We start from the raw sequence: 22,736 nt of genomic DNA on the forward strand, positions 1-22,736 counted from the left end.
ATGGGGACTGTGAGTGAGCTGTGCGCCTCCAGCTTCCAGGCGTTTCTGTGTCCGACGGTGCGACCACCTGCTGCAGCCACAGGTAAGAAGACACCTGTTGTCTCAGAGGATGGGTTGTTGAGTGTCTGATGGGAGTTTTTATTTGCTCGTGTGAAATGATTGTTCTCAAAGCTGTGCAGTAACACATTAGGAAAAAGAGCAATTATTTAAAAACTTTATTGATCCCTCACCCACAAATGTACACGTTGACAGCAGCTGGATGCGGATGAGGGATGGAAGAAGCAGGATAAGAATTACAAAAAGTACAATAAAGATATAATAAAGACTGTGAGTGTACAAATATTAAACATGTGAATTCATCAATATGGCAAATCTGTGAGCTGGCATCAAAAACACACAAAGTGCCTCACGAATCAAATCAAACATTTGTTTTCCAGCTCTTTGTTGGTTTCATGTGGCTTTTACATGACAGGAAAACACTACAAAGTGGTATCAGTTGCCGTGGTGATTTCCAGTTATGGAGACACAGCAGCGCTCTGTAGTGTGCGCCATGCTGTGTTTTTGACATTTCTGTGCACACACATGACTCAGTGGTTGTGTGTTTGTGTGTGTGTGTATGTTTGTGATGGTGGGCTTGATTTGCGAACATGACGCACGCCCTTCATCGTCTGCTCCAGGATCCTCCTCTCCTAGTGGGTGCTCGAGTGACATAATCTCCGTCGCTGCCCACTGCTCGCCCTCCGAGCAGGTGCTTTCATACTGTACCAGCGTGCTCATTCAAAAGCCATTATCGCAACAATGGGGAAAGGAGCTCGGCGCTCGAACCGGCTATTTCCATTTGCCTCCCAGCGTTTGTGAATGTTCCTTCTGCAGCTGGACTTCCCCGTCATTTCCTCCGCTTTCTTTAGTCCTTAAAGCCTCGAGGCCTCCGCAGCGTTTCACAGATTTAGCCGTGAAGCTGATGGACTCCGGAGGCTGTGTTCTAGCTTCTGGTGACAATGATACCTTTATGTGTAGCCGTCAAAAGTATTAGCCACGGACAGAAAAACACTAAAATTACACATAAAAGCTGTTGTTATTTCCACATCCAGAACCAAACCGGTACGCTCTGAAACATTTAGTCAATTAACTGCTGATGCTTAAAGCGAAAACGAGAACATGCGACTGGCGACAGCAGGTTCTCACATGTCTCCACAAGAGTAAATGCGGCATCTTTTGGGTGTTGGTGAAGAACAATTTCTAATCTGTGTCCCTGAAGCATCCTCAGAACACTGCAGGCAGAATGTTGGTTAATCTATCGCATGAACATCTTATAAAGAACATTCTGTCGTCTGAGGTCTCAGTAACATCTGGAAAGCATTTTTTTTTTTTTGAATGTTACATTGAGAACATCATTCCTTTGTTATCAGTGTATAAACATTTTACAGAAGAACATCCTATAACGTGTTCCCTCCTCTAAAAGGCAAAACGTTCTACTTCTAATTGATCATGTTGCAGGAACGTTACGAGGAGTTTAAAAAATATTCTGTCATTTGAGGACATAATTACATCTAGAAGACATTTTCTGAATGTTGGTTTGAGAATGTTCCACACAAGAATGTTCTGTAATGCACACTCTGTGATGTGTTCTTTTGAGAACATCCTCAGAACATTGCAGGAAGAACCTTTGTTAATATATCGCATTACAGGAACGTTTTATAAAAATCCTCTGAGGCTTCGATGACATTGAGAAAACATCTTTTTGAACATTGGTTTGAGAGCGCTCTTTTTCCTTTATCGTGGAACATAATGAGAATGTTTTATAGAAGAATGTTCTATAACGTGTTCCCTCAACAACATCCCCAAAACATCCTTGAAACACCTCAGGCAGAATGTTTGTTAATCTATCGCAGGAACATCTTATAAAGAACGTTCTGTCATCTGAGGTCTCAGTAACATCTGGAAAACATTTTTTGAATGTTGGTTTGAGAATGTTTTACGTTTGTTATTGTGAAACATTTTAAGAATGTTCTATAATGTGTTCGTCCGCAAAACATGATCAGAACACCACAGGCAGAATGTTCCATCTTTGTTGATATACTGCAGTACAGGAACGTCTTATAAACAACGTTCTGTCATCTGAGGTCTCAACAACATCTTGAAAAATATATATTGTGGCTCCTCAACTACAAAACGTTCTACCTTTAATATATCATGTTACAGGAACGTTAGCGAGCGTTCTGTACGAAAACATTCTGCCATTTGAGGTCTCAGTGACATCTGGAAAACATTTTTTTTGGTTATTTCTTATCATCCTTTGTTAATCTTTTTTGTTTTTTGGAAGAACGCTCTGTAATGTGTTCTTTTGAGAACATCCTCAGAACATTGCAGGCAGAACGTTCCACCTTTAATATATCACATTACAGGAACGTTTTATAAAAATCCTCCGAGGCGTCGATGACATTGGGATAACATTTATTGAACGCTGGTTTGAGAACGTTTTTCCTTTATCATGGAACATAAAGAGAATGTTTTATAGAAGAACGTTCTGTCATGTGTTCCCTCAACAACATCCCCAAAACATCCTCGAAACACTGCAGGCAGAACGTCCCACCTGACTTTAAAACGTTAACTTTGTAGGAACGTTGCTGAAAATGAAAACTTTCTCCAAACGCTCTTTAAACATTTGATTGAAACATTTTCTTTTACAAAATATTGAAATGTTATCCAACGTTGTGGGAACATTTTCTGCCAGCCGGTTCTTTACACAAACATGTAGCTCTGAATAATCCACAAAACTCCCCGTCGACTGTTTTGTCTAAATGAGTTCCCCTAGAAACAGAACGCGTCTTCTCTGGCGAGCTGACCCTTTAACTGTGAAACTGCAGCAGCTCTTCCTCACCCCGCCTCAACATATCCTGTTTTTGGCGTGTCCAAACTCCGAATAAAGCTCTGATTCAGGCGCACAGCTGCAATCCTTTGCCCTCCTTTCCTCTCTCCTTCGTTACACCCTCTCCTCTCCCTTCCTTTTTAACGCTCGCACACAAGTCGCCCATTTCTGATATCAGACCTGCTTCCTCCAACTTCACACCCATGTGGTTAAATGCGTCTCTCTTCTCCAGCAGGTGGGGACTGTTATTCTGGAATTAATTATTTTCTTTATGTCTCGTTGAGTCCTGCATCCTTTTTCCTGCTTCGGTCTGGAGCGGGTTATGCAACCTCGTCAAGTCTTTCATCACCTTGTGAACACAGACGACTTGATAAAAGTGAACGTTTAAACATTTCCCCAGAAAAAAAAATAATTAAAATTTATTATAAGTTTGCAAATGCACCAGCAGAGACACATACATCTATAAATACAGACACAGATTTGATCTTGCAAACACATTTTTTTGTCACTTTAATTTCTCTGTTTGCTGCCAAAAAATAAAAACAGCTGAAAAATTAAGAAAACAAAGGAGGTTCTGATTCATAGACGGAGCAGTACAATATGGTTTTTATTGCATTCTATTATATTCCAGCAGCTATAGATATATTTAGCACACTGGTTGCAGTGATGATGCAGTCACATGGATAAAATCCCCCAACAGTTTCTAATGAAGCTAAAAATGAAACTTCCTTTATGAAATGTTTTGTTTTTTTTCTCGTCATTTTCATGATACGATCGAACTGCGTCACAGGAGCTTGAAATAATTTAGTCATCTCTGTTGCAATGACACAGAAACTCACGTAGGCCACATGACGTTTCCTGGACGCTTGCACAAAATGAAAAACCTGTTAGAAATGATTTCCAGGCACCGTGTATAAGCTGTAATAGTCAAATGAAATAAAGAAAGGCAGCGAAGGTGTTTGAATTTCCTGTGAATTACATTTTGATGCTTTTATTCTATACTTAAATGATGAACTCAGAACTTTTTAGATTGGAGTATTTCTATTTTTTCTGACTGAAAGACTCAGAAAGTCCAATTAGCATGTTTGTAACACTGATCAGACGTAAAACACGTCAAAAATAAGACGATATCCTCGATCAAAAATGCAAGTAGTCTACGTCTCGGGCCTTCTGTGTGTCATTCAAACACTATTTGGCAGCGGTGCGTTTTGTATGACGGTATGTAAGCGTAGAAGACCAGTTACTAATACACTAAGGCAAGAACAGAAGGCTTCATATTTAAGGAAGTTTTTCAGAAAGAAAACGTATGAAAGCAGCAAGATGCAGGCGACGCTTAGAGGAAGCAGGGGAAGAAGTATAAGAATTGAGCAAAGTTGTCATTAGGCAAAGCTACATTTCCAGATCTGATTTTTATTAGTTATGTTTTTTAGTTTTTAGAGCCTTTATCTTTTCTCTTTAATGGATCCAGACTAAAGAGTATTAACAACATATAAGATGTACCAATCTTACTTCAGCTGTAAACCCCGGTCTACGTCAGAGGTTTGCCAACATTTCTGTCACAAGGAACACCTTCACATGTGATTATGTGTTATGTAAATCATCAAAAGACTTAATCCAGGCACACGGCTTGAGAACCACAAGCCGCCACTCACTGCTGGGTCAGTTAGAATCTGTTGTATTGCCAAGAAAGTTTTTGCATACGAGGACTCTGACTTTTGGTGCATAGCAGTGACGTGTGGAAAAAAGTTAAAGAAGAATTGAGAAATAAAAGGCAAGTGTTGCAATTCAGTCAGCAGCAGTATTACCAAACAAATGGGGAACAAGTGCTTCAGGTCAACAGCGAGTTCAGCAAATCCAAGGAATTACAGTCCTCAGAAATATTTAAGAATGTGCTAATCGTAACGTCAAGCAGTATATAGTATAAACAACGTGAGATGCACAAAGGATGGATAACGTTCCTGTTTAAAAAGCTAAATGTAAAGCATGGAGTCCTTGTTCATGGTGGAGGACTGGGTGAGAGATGCAGTGTCGTCTGGGTTCTGTGGCCTTGTTGATGAGGTGGTTCCAGTCCAGATGGGCCGCAAACCTCCTGTCCAGAGGGGAGGGGGTCCAACAGGTAATGTGTGCACAGGTGATGATATTGTAGAGAGTACATAGTGTTTTATACTTACTTTACATTAAAAATAACTTGACAACGGTGCAATTCTCAGGTTACAATCAAAAGATTTCTGGACTCAGCTGAGACACCGATGTTTGAAGACAACACCTCAGACAGACAGAAAGACAGACAGACAGACAGATAAATAGAGAGACAGACAAACAGATAAATAGACAGACAGACAGAAAGATAGACAGATAGATAAATAAGTACATAGACAGACAGATAAATAGAAAAATAACAGACAGACAGACAGACAGACAGACAGACAGAGAGACAGATAAATAGATAAATAACTAGACAGACAGATAAATAGATAAATAAACACACAGATCCTGTTAACAGTCATACATACAGGGGGGTTTGTTTGCTGGTCCCTGATTGGCTGCCTCCGCCGAGGCCCCGCCCCCTTCCCCCCTGCTCCGCACCGGCTGTCTCTCTGCAGCCAGTTGTCATTAAGCGCCGCTCTAACGGTGACTGAGTGACAACAAATACACAGTTTTCGACCTTTCAAAGTTGCTTTAAAAGTGACAAAATTGGCGTTAACTCCCGAGACAGCGTCCACCAACAGCGCCAACATGGTTTTGAAGTCGGAGGACGGAGTTGGTAAGTTGTCCGACCCGCTTTAGTTGAGCGGCGCTAACCTAGAGGCTAACCAGGTTAGCTAGCGACTAGCATAAAAGTTTACGTGGTTAGCGATGGATGGGTGAAAGGAGCTCAGAGTTGTCTGGATGGCAGGTAGTTTGACGTAGTTTTTTTTTGGCTGTTTAATTTTCCTGTCAACAGAGCGACAGCAACAAGTCCTCATCTGACTGGTTTGTTAAAGCTCCCTGGCAGACTTTATTAACTGGCACAAGGGATCTATTATTATTAATCTGGATCGGGGCCAGACCTCATGGGGGGTCGTGCTTACTGCGCAGCGCTCCATAGTTCACGAGTCTATAAATACAGTCAATGCACCCATTTATTGGTCGGACATGAACGAACTGCCCTCGAATATACTCAGTTGACTTGGCTGCAGGCGCTGCTGTACTCAGTTTCCCCAACTTGTGGTGCAAAGAGTTGAGCGCAGTAGGAAGCTGTGGAGAGACTGCAGCAGGCCAGCAATGCAATAAAACAGGGCTGCAGCTAACAATTACCTTCAGTGTCAGCTAAATTTTTTGGACTAATTGGTCTGTAAAATGTCAGAAGATGCTGATCAGTGTTTGCCAAATCCCAAGATGATTTCTTGTCTTGTCCACAACCCAAAGATATTCAGTTTGCTGTTATAGAGGAGTAGTAAGAAGCAAGAATCAGACCATTTAAAAAAAAATGACTAAAACTGATGAATTGATGATCAGGATTGTTTCCCCCGGCAATAAATGGAGCTGCCACACCCTGTCTCTTTCTGTCAGATGGAAAATGCCTGTCAAATAGATGTCCAGATGTGTTTTAAGATGGGAAAACCTATCAAAATCAGTAATAGCTCATTCTGTCATGTAATAAAAGCAGAAGCACCACTTGTACAGGTGCAGTTTCAGAGCTATTTTCCACTCGTCAGCCTGACTGCTACCTCATTCTTCTAGTTTTACTAGCGGTGGTTCATTTTTCCGTTCTGTTTAAATGACTTCTCTGCCCTGAGAGAACAGTTCACATTGTCAGACTTCACCACCTTCTCCCCTGTGTGACAGTAGGGATGTTTTTCTGTTTTGTGTGTCGGGGCACATGGTGTTCTCATCTGATCTTCCCTTGCCATTTGTTTTTGCCTCCTTACTTATTGGACTTTTGAGCCTTAAGGCGGCGCGAATGCAACCAGGGAGGAGGATTATATCACCGTTGAGCTGCTTATCCTGGGGTCAGGAAACACTGAAACGGACAATCATCACCTTGTGAGCGCTGAAATGGACGCTGAAACTCCCAACCTTGGAGCACACATAGTTTTCTCTTTGCCTCGGGTCCTCGGTCATGCTTTCATCTGTGACCAAACGCATGTGACGAGCAGAAAAAGAAGGTTATTTACCTCTTCCAGAACACAGAGTCGGGTAGTTTAATGTTGGCTGACGAGAAGAAGTGAGTCAACTTCTTGCACCCTCCTCATTTCTTTACATTGTTTTGAAGACAATGCAAAGCTGCGCCTCCCGCCTTCTTCTTCTTCTTCACTCTCGGACACCGGCGTCCACGTGGGGGAGCCTGTGTTTGATGCTCCGCTCATAGATGGAGGGAGGGAGGAGTCAAGATGGACAGAAGGAGGGGGGAGAGAGATGAGAGTTCAAGGGTTTCCCCCCCTCACACACACATTTGTCCTCATCCTCATTTAGCTGCAGGCCTGCTCCCCTCCTCTCCCCTCTGCTGGACTGAGGATTAGAGGGGCAGGGAGGCTGGACTGGAGGACCACAGGATTGGGATTGGGATTGGAAAGCTCGGGCAGGGCTGGTCTATTTCTGTGCTAGTGGAAACACCAGCTTGGAGTGCAAGAAGCAGTGCTGGAACTGGTGACTGAGCTAGAGCTGTGGACTGTGGAGCTGGTCCAGAAGGAGTGTTCTGGGCTGAACTGGTTATACTGGGACCCACTGAGCCTTTTGGTGAAGCCACTCAGCAGAGAGAGAGAAGCGTTTTCTGGTATGAACCTGAGAATTATGACACAAATGTGTAGGCGTGCAGTGTGTTGTCATGACTTCTGCTTTCGTGCTGATTTGTAGGGTTTTTTTTTTTTGTACCTGAATGAGTGAATGAATGTGTGTTTTGTCACGTCTTGTAATCAGAGCCGGAAAACCAGGCAGCACAGTAGCTGCAGATTGATTAACGTGGTTTTGTCGGTGCATGTTCGGGAGGATGTGATGTGTTGCGTAACTTGTAAAACAGATAGTAGAAGTGCTAAAGAGAGAAACTTTGGGCCTGAGTTTGTTGGTTGTCCTGAGCAGCTGGTCATCAGCAGCGTGGCCGTGACAAGGTGTCCCATTACTTGGCATCACAAACACACACTTGATGACCTCGAGACTATGCGAAGCAGCTGGGCGAGGAGCGTAAAGACGCATGTTGTTATTTATGTCAGAATGTGTGTGTTTTTGTGTTTAGAAAAAAAAAGATGAAATGACAGTGTTTCATAGGCTGGCATGAATCCTTGCTCTTATTTCCTCTGTTAATGAAAAGACAGAGAGAGGAAGTGAGTGTAAACTGCCGGTTTCGCTGCCTCTCCGCTCACAATAGTGTGTTATTCTTGTCCTCAGGTTTATAATAAGAGCTGCTCCGGCCTACTTAAACCTTTCTCTGCGGGTACGGGGTATGTGGGTGTGTAATGAGCCGGTGCGTCACTGTCTGTGTGTGTTTGCAGTATGTAAATTATATCAGTATCCAAGGCGCCAATACGCCTCGGACTTGTATGAATTTGCCTTGCGGAGCCAGACATGTCTACAGGTCCGGAGAAAGCTTTTTAAAATGTCTTGACAAAAACATAATACCTTTTTTTTTCTTTTTTTCTTTTTAAATTCACCTGTCACAGTTTCTCAAGGATGGATATTTGCAAGACTTGTGTAATGATGAACTGATAGAACTACAGCTCGGTCAGGTTGAGCTGTGGCAACTTTTGATGGACTTTTTCACTGTTTTCTCATATTTAATTAGACCACACTGTTGATTGATAATGAATAAATAATCTGCAGGTTAATGGAAACAATCATTAGTCCTGCATGTTAGCTGTTGTGTCCCTTTAAAGGTACAGCAGGTTGTATCCCTTGTAAACTCTGTAAACCTGGTTTAAAGATCTGGGAAAAGCTGATAAGTGGACTTGGAAGTTTCCAAGGTTAACCTTCACACTCAAGTCTTTGAGATGACTGGATATTTTTCAATTCCCTCAGTCTGTGAATATGTTATAAGCGACAGAGATGTGGAGCCCCGGTATTTTTTTTTCTGTTCATACACACCATGTCTGGGCCAAATAGAGGGATTTAAAAAAAATTCAAAATGCTAAAAAGATGTTTTGTTTGTTAAAGTCTTGAAATATACTGGCCTCACATTGTTTTCCCAGAGGCTGACACTGAGTAACTTGGTCATGATGGCGTTGTGAAACGAACAGTTTGCTTGAATCCCGCTGCAGGAATCCTCTAATGAGGCTGACAAACAGCAGCAGCACAGCTTGATTTGTCCTCTGTGGCGGCTTGTTACTCAGCATAATTTGTGCCCTTTCTTCCCCTTTTCTCTGCTTCTCATTTTTTCTATGCCTCGGAGAAGAAAAAAATCCATAGCAGGAGCTTTATAATGAGGCACCTGCAAGAGGAAGAACTATTTTGTTTGACAGCGCAGAGGTGTGATGTTTGAAAATGTGTAGATGTGAAACATGAAATCTGCAGATGGGCCGCTGACACCACAGCGCTGCATTCCTTGTGTTAATATTGGAATGCTGTCTCATCTTTCTTTTCTCGAGAAAAACCTCAAGTCGGTTGCTGACAGCTCTACATTTCCCTCCTTATCCAACCTTATCGTTCCTCTGCAGATATAATGTGTGTGTGGGCACATGAGCTTCTGTTCTATCGGAGGACACACTCGGTCATGTACAGTTATGGGTGTGTTTTACATAGAGGGCGGACAGCAGCACAGTCGGCATGACATATACAGGAACTTATCAAATCTAATGTGCCGTTTAAAGAGAAACTTGCAGGTCGGCGACCTCAGCGAATTAATGAGCAGGGAAACGAAGCAGAAGCTATGTCTATATACATGCACTACAATAACATTTAGGGTAGTTTCTGTGGCTACAGGATGCACGAGGAGCAGCTAATTGACATGACGTTTTACGATGCCTGACTAATTTAAAAGTTTGCAAACATAAAAGTAAGCTTTGACGACCGTTGGTCCCGCTGGCGTCAGCACCAGACGTTTCCTTTGTCGTTTGTTTAGTAAAATTTATCCGTTTTTGTCTTCTAGCTTGTATTAATAATGGGCAACTTGTCTGAACAACAAAACCTTCAGTTAATACTGACGATAAACTGTACTGAAAGCAGCAGTACTGTTCAGGGCCACGGGGCTCCAAGAAACTCCACCGCAGGGACCAGGGTCTAAATTGAGTTTAGGGGAAATTATTTTGCCTGTCAGAAAGTAGCAGTACTTTGTTGTTTAGGAACTTTGGGAGCAGCTTGCTGAGTTTAAAAACCTTTGATTCGCCGAGTGCTTGCAGCATTTTATTTTAGCTGTAGCTGCTGTTGACAGATTGACGTGGAGTCACACGGGGAAGCGACGGACAGACGACAAAGCTTGAAAATGACGAGTAAAAACAGCCGTTACTTTCCTGTCTTTAATGAAGTGTGGTCCTTAAATTTGAGAGCATTATTTTTTTTCCATTTTATGAGCTATTCTCAAACCCCGTCCTTCTGAAAGAGATTCTGCTTGTTGCAAATCTGCTCGGCTCCAAACTGTTTGTCTGCTTGGCTCAGATGTGTTGTTGTTCTTGTGCTTTAGTTTGAGTGTCTTCCCTCCCACCCTCTGCTGCTTATTATATGTACTTCACTTGCTCTCTTGTAGGACTTCCGAGTACCCGTGTCTGTATTTTTTTTTTACTATTCTAGCTACGTATAGTAGTCGCCCCATTCCTGTCACTTCACTGGAGGAGAAAATGAGGTCAATTAGTTTTTCTGCAGCATCCCTTAAGGGTGGTTACTGTTTAACCGGGTCCAGCGTGGATCAGCCAAATCAAGGACCTCAATTAAGGCTTTTGTTTTAATGGCGCTTTACTTTCATCCAATTTAATTAGTAAGGGCATAGACCACGCTCTGGATTAAAGATGGAAAAGTATCCCATACAGCTGTCATTTTTTTTAAATGGACTAAGTCACCTAATCTTTCCGGGTCTTGAGGCTGCATTAGAAACAGACAACCAATGAAAAAAAAAACGCTGAGAAAAAACATTCCCAGCACTTGAGGTGGAAATGCTGCTTTGGTGTGTTAAGAGAAATGTACACTACTGTGTGGCTGTATGTCCAATAGTTGTCAAGACATCTAATAAAAAATATAAATATTAACTTCAAGAGAAAAGATCAACAAGAACCAACCAGTTTAAAAGATGCTTAGAAATAACTGGTGGGCGGATAGATGTTGTTAAATTGTTGGTATTATAGCCAAAAGTCATCGTATTTCAGCTTGTTTGTTTGCGTCTGTGTAAGACAAAAAGGTTTGATTTCACCCTCCGGTTCAGGTCTGGATGCGGGGGGGTGATGTGATGGATCACAGATTGTGTTGCCATAGTGACCCAGAGCAGTGGGACTCTCAGGTCTCTTTGCTTACTGTGTGCTCGTGCTTGTGTATATACAGTATTTCTGTTGTGTGTACGAGGAAGAGAGAATATTTGATCTATGTGTCTGAGTGCTGCGTGTGCTTGTGTCCTCAGTGCCTGATGACCTCAGTCCGGAGGAGCGACAGGAGCTGGAGAGCATCCGCCGGCGAAAAGAAGAGCTGCTGCAGGACATACAAGTAAGAACACTGTGTCAGGGCCTGGAGGTGCTCCGTCATCAACTCCTTAAAGTAAATCCAAGGGTTCATCTGGGGCCTAATGCATAACACTGTGTAAAATAATGCCTCTCTGTACCAGGGCTGTAACAAAACTCGTATCATCATCAATCATTCCCACTCTTCAATGAATCAATTAGCTGCAGGGAAAGAAAGAAATCTGCACATTGTTTCTGGATGAACTAAACCATCCACTGAGTTCACTCTTCCTGCTCGCCTTCTTAGTCTAAATGAATGATAAATCAACATAAAAAGCTCGTGTTTGCAGCGTATTAAATAGTTTTAACCTCAGTGGAATGACTCCAAGCAGACCATTCTGCCCATATTCACAGATTTTCCTAGAATTCCTGTTGAGGAATATAATGTAGACACGTTGGCCTGCTGTTTTTAGATGATGTGCCATGTTGGTAGTTGCACTGTGATATGAAAAGTGCTGTTTTCAAAGTTAACTTTTTGGCCATCTGTTTGAACAAAATGCAGCGATACAGCAGGCCTCTTTGACACCACGTCTGGTCGTTTGGTTCCAACTCTGAGTAAATGTTCAGTAAATGTTTAATTAGTTGGACCTAACAGTGTCTATTAGGTTGGGCAAGTTCAAAGTTTTGAAAACGTGAGGGTGTTAACAGGTCGTCTTTTTAACCAGCTACCAACAATAATGGAGAGAAGCCATTGATGTCAAACTCAACAGAGGTGGAGGTCTGAGGCGTCACCTCTCACGTGTTTACAGTTCAGTCCTAAGATCTCTCCCCAAGAAGATGAAACCACATTAACACCTAGCCACAATGACCTTAACGAACCCCACTGTGGCAGCACTAATGAGTCTCATAACGAGGGGGAGGAGCAACAAACCCCCAATTGAAACCGAAACTCAGGTGTTAATGGCTCCTACGGATAGTAGTATGTGGAACTCCCAACCAGTCAGTCAGAACTGATGAAGCAATTGTCAAACCAATAAGAATAAATCAGAGCAGCCAGTCAGCTTGGAGTCTACAATAAAAACAGAAATATTTATTGTTTATGTCATGTTAATTTTTTACAAATCTCAATACTTGTGGAATTTGGGGCACTTGCACAAGCCCAGTCAGCTGTAAATGGAGGTAAATATGCAGTTTACTTGTTGGTGTACTGAAACTTGCATTTCCTCCACCGCTCTTTCGACCTGTCAGTGATGGACAACAGTTGTGTAGAGCTGTGGATAAATTAGGTGAATTAGCCAATAGCCGTCTGTTTTTGCTGCGTGCCATTAGATGTTTTGTAGGTCTGCATGACATGATGAGAATCTACCAAGTACGATAACATTGTTCAATATTGCAATGACGGGCTGCACGGTGGGGCAGTGGTTCGCATCGTCGCCTCACAGCTAGAAGGTCGCCGGTTCACGTCCCAGTGAGGAGCTTTCTGCTTGGAGTCTCCATGTTCTCCCCGTGCAGCGTGGGTTCTCTCTGGGTTCTCCGGCTTCCTCCCACAGTCCAGAAACATGCTGTATGTCCCTCCAATACTCAACCAAGTAAAAGGAACATTAGGTTGAATAAGACATTATAGCTATAAGAACTTAAAGCGTAATTTCCCTGCTCTCTGTAGCATATTTTCTTCTAAACTTGGTAAAACATCTCTTGTCTTTTTCCACCTTGCAGACGCTGATCTGAGGTCAGACTTGTAAACAAAGTGACTGTTGTTCATGTATACATTCGATTGGCGATGACAATGCGACTTATCTGTCAGCACTAATGTACTGACAGCAGCCACCTAAATCTTAAACGTGTTGATCTTCAGGCACGTTCAGTTCATGCCCTGTTAGTCATTTGGTCTCATAACTATGAGATAGTTTTTGCGTAATCGTGTTTTTGCCTGATCCCAAGTTTGCGTGAGGTGCACACATGTGTTCCTCTGTATAAGCACAGCTCATGTTCTTTTATCTGGTTGCTGTTCTCTGTCTCGATTACCGCCTGGACAACATGTTTTCACAACGGCGCAGCAATGAAAAGGAGTTTGTTTTTGTCCTCGCCGTGAACCTCGCGGTTGTCTGGACTCTCGAACATTTTTTTTTATTTTTTAAAACGTTCAATTTATGTCAGGCCAGAAACGAGCAGGAATTACACAGGCCTGGTTTGTTTTTTCCTCTTTGTTTGAACACCGCATTGTAATTCTCTCCGGTCTCTGTGTCCTTGAGTACATTTGGACCTCCATGTCTAGACCAGTGTGCCTGGGGAGGTGTGTGGATGTATGTGTGGAGGGGTAGGGGGGGTACAGGGGCATGACCACCGGAGCGTTACTGTACACATTCAAGACAGATGATCCTCTTTGTGTGGGGGTGGACCTTTTTATATATATATAAATGTGTGTGTGTGCTGTAGCTCTCTGTGCCCGGAGGGACAAGTTAACCCCTGCTTCAGTTCCCCTGCACAACCTTAAATAAATTAGCAGGACTCCCTGTGTCAGCTCTTTATTTGAGTAAATGTGTTTTGCAGGATTGAGAGCAGAGCTGGCCTCATGTTCATGATATAAATTCAAGATGAATGAATCCTCAAAGTCAAATAGAAAACTATAAAATAAACAATACCGCCTCTTTGTCCGCCTTCCAACATCCGTGTTTTGATGATGTTTTACATGCTGGTTTGGGGGATCTGAGCAACAGAAACGAGTTCATGTTTATTTGTGTTTTGGCCCAAACTAATATCAACCATGTGTGGGATGTTGCGGAGTTCAGGCCTGCAGCTAATTTAATGCTGAAACAAATCAATCATCAGCTAATGTGATTAGAGATTACTTGTCATTTTTTTCAAGCAAAACAAATCCTCAAAACATTCTGACTTCAGTTTATTTGTGAGGAGTTGATGTTTTGACAACAAACTGTTGGTAGAGAAACATGTTGACCTCAACGCAGGCTTCAGAAACTTGTGGTTTTACTTTTTTATTTGTACATTTATAGGCCAGAAAATCTGTAAATCAATTTAGTTTATTCTGTCAGTAATTTTTTATTTAGGTTTCTATTTTTTTACCTGACTAATAGTGCTGAAAAATGTTATTATTTAACAATATTAGATCTTAAAAACTATTTGTTTGAGATGAAGGAACCGGCATACGTTTTGTGTGTTTGCTTGACAGACGCCTTATTGATTAACATATTATTAAAACTATTGTTGACTGAAACATCTAATCAATCGCTTGACTAATTTCATTTCCTGTGTGACCAGTTCCATTGAAAGAGCCTTTAAATAGACCAGTAGTTGTCCAGTAATGTCTCTTAATTCACTGGAAAGACTGATGGTTTAGTTTCAGTTTGACCGGAACGTTTTAGTGTCTCATGAACTTTTAAACGATGTCTCACTCTGACAAGATGCAAGAATACAACTCCTGCGGTGAAATGCTGAAAACAAAATGTTTTATCTTATCCTTTGGTCCCTAGTCTGTAGCTTTACCGTACAGTCTGGGTAAAAGTAGACATCATTAAAGACATCACTGCAGGTTCAGCACAGCTGTCCAGTGAGAATCAAACACAGCAGTGAGATAAAAAATAATAATACATATTTTTAAACTACGCAGACAGATTCTAGGGGATTTGATAAGCTAATCCGGAGCAGAGTTTAGATTTAATAAAATGCCTTTGAGCCCCTCCACATTGCTCAGTCAGCAAGGTGGGCAGCAGCAGCAACACACAGAGCAACACACAGAGCAACACACAGAGCAACACACAAAGAACCCGGCAGCCTCCGGGCTGAGACGCTGTGACGACTGATGGATGGAGTTTATCACCGAGGTCGACTCGTTCTGCGTTTCTCCCCTCAAAGCTCCGCTTCGCGTCACCCTCGGGGGCTGATGGGTAATGAGCCGTGAAATATTCCAGTAATGGAGACGGAGGAGGACGCCGTTCGTTTGTGAGGGGGGTGGTAACCATGGAAACGCACATGGAGGAATCTTATTTACCTTCAGCGGGGAGGAGGAGGAGGATGCGGCCTTGTTGTTTTCACACACGTGCACTTGCTCACTCTGAGTATTGCGAGCTCTAATCTGAGCCGTTTCTCTCCCGAAATGATCTCAGCTGGGATGTGAAGCAAACAGAAGCCAGATAGGAGGATCCAGGCCCCAGAACTGTGACCTTAAAACCCCAAATATTGGTGGTGTCTGTCACATTCTAACCCCACTAGTCCATTATAACACTGATCCTAATTATTGCTCAATTTAATGAGTTTGTCCAGCTGATTGTGATGGATTGTCTACAGTCTGTAAACGACTGTTAATATTTAAAACCTGCACCTCTTCCTGACTGATCAGAGCTTTTGTAATTTAGAATCATTATTTATTAGTTTTATTTATTTATTGACACCTTCATTAGAAGATCTATCAAGACAAACCCTAGAAGATGTTTTACTAGAAACATGCTTTCCAACATAAAATCATATAATTTAGCTCATGTCTTCTACTAAGTAACGACCTAAAGCGGACAAATGCAGCTTTTGCATTTTAGATTTTTAATTAGTTGAGATTACTTTGTAGAAATCTGTTTTCACTTTGACATGAAAGAGTCTTTTTTTTTTTTTTGGTAGATTCTTGTCCAAAAAAAAGCCAAATAAAATTGACCATTATTCAGTGTTGAAACTCAATAAAAGGGGAAAACTTTGATCACTGTAATCTCTTTTTCATTAAAATAAAGAGGGAACGTGTTTTAAACCTATTTATTAATTATTTAGTACATCAACCCAATACAACAAATCGACAACTAAAATAACAACTCAACTCCTGCTCGTCTTCTGCTGTCAAAAGCTCAGTGGAAATAAAGATAATTCATGCCTTTGTTCATTCCTTAAGCCCATAAACCTCTGTATCGCACATCTGGAAAATGCTTTCAGGAGGCCTCAGTACTCGCTGCGCATTTGTCAACTTGCTGCCAGCGTTGCTTTTGGAAATGGCTCGTCTAGTGCTGATGCTTCCTGTCTGTGCAATCAGTTATTTGTCTAATATTTATCCAATACTATTAAACACACATTTATATTCAGCATGTTTGACTATCATCACATTGAACAAGAGGTTGTAAAATGAGGTGCAGCTGGTTAATCAGAGCTGTTTTATTAGTACTATAGACGTATGTAATAAAGTAAGCGGCTGGACTTAAATGAGCAGTCGGCTGCTCGTGGAAAGCTCCGCTCCTTTATCTTTTCTGCCGGGCTCAGTGTTTCTCCATCTGTTTCCCTCCACCGTTCTTTCCTCCCATAACCTCGGCCTCTCCCGAGCAGCGCCGCTAAGCCAGCCAAAGTCTTTGATCCCGCATATTCCCGTCTCCACACCAGTGCGACGCTCAAACAGGCCCGGGAGGGTGTCAGAGGGTGGAGGGGGGGGTAGTCGGCTGATAAATCTGGGTCAGCACTGGGGAGGGGAGGGGAGCACTGGGAAGAGGCAAACAGGGGAAGGGTGGTGGGCTCTGACCCCAGAACAGGTGCTGCAGATCCCAGAGAGGATTTTCAGCAGAGAGCGGCTGTTGCGCAAAACTCCTGCCGAGAGAAAGAATGAGTCCGACCGAGGGAGAGTGAATCATGTCTGCACTTTCAGAGGTTTTAGTGGGTCGCCTCTTCAGCGGCGAGCGCTCGTCTGGGTGCGTTTTTCAGTGAGATGCGGCTGGAACGGATGAGCATGTGTAATTCACTGCGACGGTGCGATCAAAGCATCTCCAGAGGATTATGTGAAAGGGTTCAGATATCACACAAATATCACATGTATGTGCTCAGAAGCCAAACAAACTCCCTTTATTCTCTCTCCTCCTGTTTCATCATGCTTCTTCTTTCCGTCTGCTCTCAGAGGCTGAAGGATGAGATAGCAGAGGTGACCACTGAGATTGAAAGCCTGGGTCTGTCTGAAGAGAGGTAAAGTGTCTCTCAACTGCCGTCTCTGTGCTTGTGCGTAGGCAGCGCTGGTCTACTCAGCCTGGTTTCAGTGGAAACATAGAAAATATCTGCCTGATCCCTAGAACAGAGCTCACTGCCTCGTGTTTAAATAAGTGATTAATCCATCATATATAAATATAGATCCCTAAATAATGGCACTAATGTGTGATCCTGAAAAACAGGCACCGTTTTGAATGAATAAGAAGCAGCCAAATTAGATTTTCAGTATTCTACAAAGATCAAAACAAGCTGCTGCTTTTGTGTTACCAACAGTTCAGAGCTGAAGGATCTTCAGTGGACAATACTGCCAGCACAGTGTGCACTTAACTGTTCCCGCAGCTTTTCAATGTCCTGAAAGCTTCATTTAATCAGCTGAAGAAGGCTGAAGTGTGTCCTTAAAACGGAGAAAAGCAGCAAATCCTCCCTGAAACCAGGCTGTTTGATGTTTTCTCTCGATCAATAGCTTGCATGATGATCAGAATTTGTGCTGATTTACCCAAAGAAAAGATTATGAATGTGTGTTTCAAATATATTGATCTGTTTTTAGGAAAAGTATGCAGAGGAATAAACAGATGGCCATGGGCCGGAAGAAGTTCAACATGGATCCCACGAAGGTAGAAGCTTTGTCAAAGCGCTTCTTTGTTTCATGTGGTGGTTTCTGGTTCAGTTCAGTGAAGGTTTGAGCTGAGAAAGAGGTCATGACTTAGAAAGTTGTGTTGTGTCCGACCACCAACCCGCAACAGCTCACAGAGGAAACAACAACCAGAGAACATCTGTTTGTTTGAACTGACTTGAAACTGATGTTTTGAGATTTACAGCTATGAAACTAACTTTTAATTAAAGTGACACAAACTGATGTCTTGATGTTTTTAACTCGTTTGTTTTATATTCAGTGTGTTTGTATTTGCAGTGTGTGATGTTTAAATCAGGCCGTGTGTTCTGGTTTTCCCTCTCAGGGGATTCGCTTCTTGATCGACAGCTCGCTGCTGAAAAACACCAGCGATGACATCGCCCAGTTCCTCTACAAGGGAGAAGGCCTCAATAAGACGGCCATCGGAGACTACCTGGGGGAGAGGTCCGTAATAACAATGATGCTTCTTCTAATTAGTAGCTCGTTTCACTGCACAAGTGTTCCAGTGATTCTCTACCTGTAGCAGCCTGCACGCACAAGGCTAATATGATCATTTACACCTGTGCTGTTCTCTGTGGTAAAAGGTTTATTAGAGCTGCACCTGTGCTTTTGTTAACCGACTGAACCCCAAAACTGACTGGAAGGTTATAAAAGCATGTAATCTTTTTTTAAAAATTACCAAAATTCCACCATTTATCAGAACCAGAAACTGTGAAAATAGAAAGAATTGTCGTATTTTCAGCTTTCTGATGGTTCTTGAGCTTACGTGTGGCTTTCTGTTTCATCTGGGAAATTACATTAAGTGACATTTGGTTATTATCCCTTTTTATTTTTACATGTCCTAATTAAATACAAACCGCTTCCACTGACCAGATTCTGTAAAAATGAAAACTTCTCATCTCCTCGGTGCAACCGTGACGCCGTTAGTCACTCAGTTCCACCAACAGTCACACACCAAAGATTCAGGGCACATAGGAGACACATATGGAAACACATGTAAAGGTATTAAACATCTATAGTATGCAGAGCCACCACTTTTTTTTTTTACCCAGCATTGGTAAGACCTGTGGCTAAAAATGTTGTACATGTTGATTCCAGGTTTTTAATTTTCCTTTTTTTAAGATTTATGGTGATATGCCTTTGCTATATTGCACCAAAGGCATTTTTAAATGTTCTCTACCTCTAGCCATGTCTGTGACGTTCCCATAGAGGTGAAGGACTTTATACTCCAGTGAAAAATGAGACCACAGTGACTGTACATGTGACAGGAGTTCACAAGTTCGAAGAAGAAATCTGGTCACATTAATGTCCACTACAGCGTTTATAATATCATGTTACACTAGCAGTTCTTAAGGCTCATCCATGAGTCTTCTCCGTGAGTTAAACTGAGCTGTGTTCACTTCTTGATCCTGCTCTCCTTCTGTTTCCTCCCCCTGTGTTCGTGCGCTCGTGGGTGTGTTTCTGTGTGGGATCCTGTGCGTCGTGCAGAGACGACTTCAACATCGAGGTCCTGCACGCCTTCTTGGATCTGCACGAGTTCACGGATTTGAACCTGGTTCAGGCCCTCAGGCAGTTCCTGTGGAGCTTCAGGCTGCCCGGCGAGGCTCAGAAGATCGACCGCATGATGGAGGCGTTCGCCCAGCGATACTGCCACTGCAACCCCGGAGTGTTTCAGAGCACAGGTACGTGAGCGTTCAGTGGAGGAAGAGGCGCCGGCGTCACGAAGAAAGCAAGTTTAAAGTCACAGTTTTTACATGTTACCAAAGTAAATGTACAGAATCATCAGTAAAACAATTATTCTTCCCACAATGTTGTTGTTCCGTTAAATATTTCAACCACACACCATTGTTTTAATTCATATTTATGGTATATTTCAGTGTCTGGTGTCCTCTGAGATACTTCATTTCAAACAGAAACACTGGACACAGAGGGCAACAACATCTAACAAGAGTAAAAAATTTTCATAGAAGGATCTGATAAGTAAATTTAAACCCAGTGTAGTTATTATTTTAGTAGGCGCATCCTGAAACAGCACATCCTCACATTCTGCCTGTTTTCAGATACCTGTTACATCTTGTCGTTCGCTGTGATCATGTTGAACACCAGTCTGCACAACCCCAACGTGAAGGACAAGCCCTCCGTTCAGAGATTCACTGCCATGAACAGAGGAATCAATGACGGAGGAGACCTGCCAGAGGATCTACTCAGGGTGAGGGAGGTTCATGTTCCTCAAACAACTGGACAAATCAGCTTCCTCTGTGATTTTTCAGTCGTGACTCGATAATCCGACACTAAATGTAAAACCTTCTTTTATGTCGGATAGCAAGGCTGTCGGATTGTCAAGACGGAGGTCGAGATACGAGGAGGGCTTGATGCTGGAAGGATCATTAGTTGTTAATATTTATTGTTCATAGTTGTTGTGATAACTAGGAGGGCTGGTCCCAATAGCACCTTCTGGGCTCAGTTAATGATGAATATCAGAATATTCAGCGCAGTCGGGGGGCACTTCCACCCCATCTGAGTGCTCCAACGGGGTGGAAGTGTCCAGAACACACAGGCAGTACTTGGCTGCTGATGCTAGTTTAGTTAGCGCTCACACTTCTGTTTCCTCCTTCGGTGGCGGTGGGGGAGTGGCAGATACGCTCCACCGTTACCATCCATGTTTACTTCCACAAACACTGAGCACGCTCGCTGCGTGTGACGTCGTCGTGTCCTCTTCTGCGCATGCGGGACACTTTTGGGTCGTATGAAGTTCACACAGCAGATCACATACAAGTCACATTGAACTGGAAATGTGAAGGAACTCACAAAGAAATCAGATTTCACAAAAAAATCCTCATTGAGCATCAAGTCCTGCAGTGTGAACGTAGCCAATCTGTGGGATTGTTCAGTCAGATAATACGCCGTCATCCTCATTTGTGACATAAAATGTCATGTCGGAGTCAGAATCCAAGGCTGTCGCTATGTTAAGGCTGTTTTTAATGGGTTCTGCTCGTTTTTCCTAAAAACCTGTCGGATAGCAAGGTTTAGGATTGTTAAGGGTCGATTATCGAGTCATGACTGTACTAAACACAGAAACCATGAGGAGTTTGTTTTACGTCCCACTATGTGATGAGCTGATATCGAGTCAAACTCGTCCACTTTGATAGAAAACAGCTCACGTGACACTTTTTATTTTTGAACATTCCTCTAACTGTTCAACAGGAGCAGTGCAGCTACAGTAACCGTAGCACCATAGTTTCAACCACAAATAGCTGCAGCTGTGCTCACAGCTGGTGGTTATATACAGACACAGGTTGGAGCTTTGAATTCTATACACTATAAATGCATCATGTTAAATGTTGGATCGTCTCACCTTTCTGTCGTATTTACAGAGTGTTTCCTTAACTGGCAGTGTGGTCGAGCTGTTGATATGGATCAGGGGGATGCAAAACTTAATGCAAGGTCACACCGAAGTCTGTAGAAGGAAAAAAAAAACCTTCCCCCTGTGACTCACTATGAGGTTGTTACAGAATCAACCCTCTCATTTCAGGAAAATGATCTGCTGGATGCAAAAACAAACTTTGCTTGTTGTTTTCTTTGTCCATGTGGACGTTGTTCCCAACAAACGCTTCTATATTCATGCTCACGTTCCAAATTTGCAGTGATTCAGGTTTTGTGACAGGTTATTTGTGTCATGTTTGTAAGTTTATAACGGTGTGCCTTTTTGGAATATAATAATCAACGTCTCACGTCTCGTCCTCTGTGCAGAACCTGTACGACAGCATCAAGAACGAGCCCTTTAAGATCCCGGAGGACGACGGGAACGACCTCACGCACACTTTCTTCAACCCCGACAGAGAAGGATGGCTGCTGAAACTCGGTGTGTAAAACATTTGGGTTCATTCAGTGTGGATCAGAACAAACAGGTCGGCCCTCTGCTGGACCGGACGTGTATCAGCACCTGTGTTCACGTTGAAACTCTGAACAAAGTTGACTGAAATTCTGTTGAGTTGTTCTCCTGCTGACCTGTTTCTTGTCTGTTTGTGTTTCATGGTGTTGACTCCAGGAGGTATGTAGAACTCAAACAGCTTCACTGCACTGCTTTGCTTCTGAGCTGCTCCGCCTGTTTTACCCCCACTGGCTGTGTGCATTCACCTTCGCATCGCAGTTGTAGTCAGAATAAAGCCAGCTCATTCATTCTTACATCTGTGTTCACCCTCTGCTAAATGCTCTTGTGCCCTGATGTGGAAAATTTCCGTTTTCACATCTGCTTCTTACTTCTGGGCTCTTTAAAACGGCAACTGACCCGAGTTTTAACCTCAGCTTTTGCAGCCAGTCGGCTACAATTAACCCGCTGATTTGTGTGCGTCGCTGTCAACATCGAGTCCAGTTTTGTGAAGCCATAGCTCACCTGAGATCTGTCCGCAGGTGGACGGGTGAAGACCTGGAAGAGACGCTGGTTCATCCTCACAGATAACTGCCTCTACTACTTTGAATACACCACCGTGAGTAGCTCCTGTTTGGCCGCGCGAGAGAAAAGAAATCTCCTAAATACTATATGCATGCTTGGGAGAGTTATACTTAGAGCTTTGCACTGTAATTTATTTTTTCTCTCTGTTTACAAGGATAAGGAGCCCAGAGGGATTATTCCACTGGAAAATCTGAGTATCAGAGAAGTCGATGACTCCAAGAAACCGGTAAACTGCTGCTCTCTCTTCTCTCTCTCTGACACTTGTTGAGCACCTCT

The 22,736-nt window shown here is 42.7% G+C and overlaps 1 protein-coding gene across 3 annotated transcripts in view; it reads left to right on the plus strand.

The window, feature by feature from the left end:
* Window positions 1–22,736, plus strand: part of LOC103367828 (cytohesin-1-like) — a 25,776-nt gene continuing 3,040 nt past the window's right edge. The window contains exons 1-10 of one of the 3 annotated variants that reach the window (XM_008295980.1): window positions 1–82; window positions 11,382–11,464; window positions 17,291–17,355; window positions 17,924–17,990; window positions 18,333–18,451; window positions 19,496–19,689; window positions 20,068–20,216; window positions 21,758–21,870; window positions 22,416–22,494; window positions 22,615–22,686. In XM_008295980.1, the coding sequence (XP_008294202.1) occupies window positions 1–82; window positions 11,382–11,464; window positions 17,291–17,355; window positions 17,924–17,990; window positions 18,333–18,451; window positions 19,496–19,689; window positions 20,068–20,216; window positions 21,758–21,870; window positions 22,416–22,494; window positions 22,615–22,686 (1,023 nt within the window). Of the gene's footprint in view, window positions 83–5,480; window positions 5,634–7,471; window positions 7,626–11,381; window positions 11,465–17,290; window positions 17,356–17,923; window positions 17,991–18,332; window positions 18,452–19,495; window positions 19,690–20,067; window positions 20,217–21,757; window positions 21,871–22,415; window positions 22,495–22,614; window positions 22,687–22,736 lie in introns of those variants that run through there. The other 2 variants (XM_008295981.1, XM_008295982.1) reach the window with 2 other exon arrangements.

Source organism: Stegastes partitus, unplaced genomic scaffold (assembly GCF_000690725.1).
Source record: "Stegastes partitus isolate 25-593 unplaced genomic scaffold, Stegastes_partitus-1.0.2 Scaffold1092, whole genome shotgun sequence".
NCBI lineage: Eukaryota > Metazoa > Chordata > Actinopteri > Pomacentridae > Stegastes > Stegastes partitus.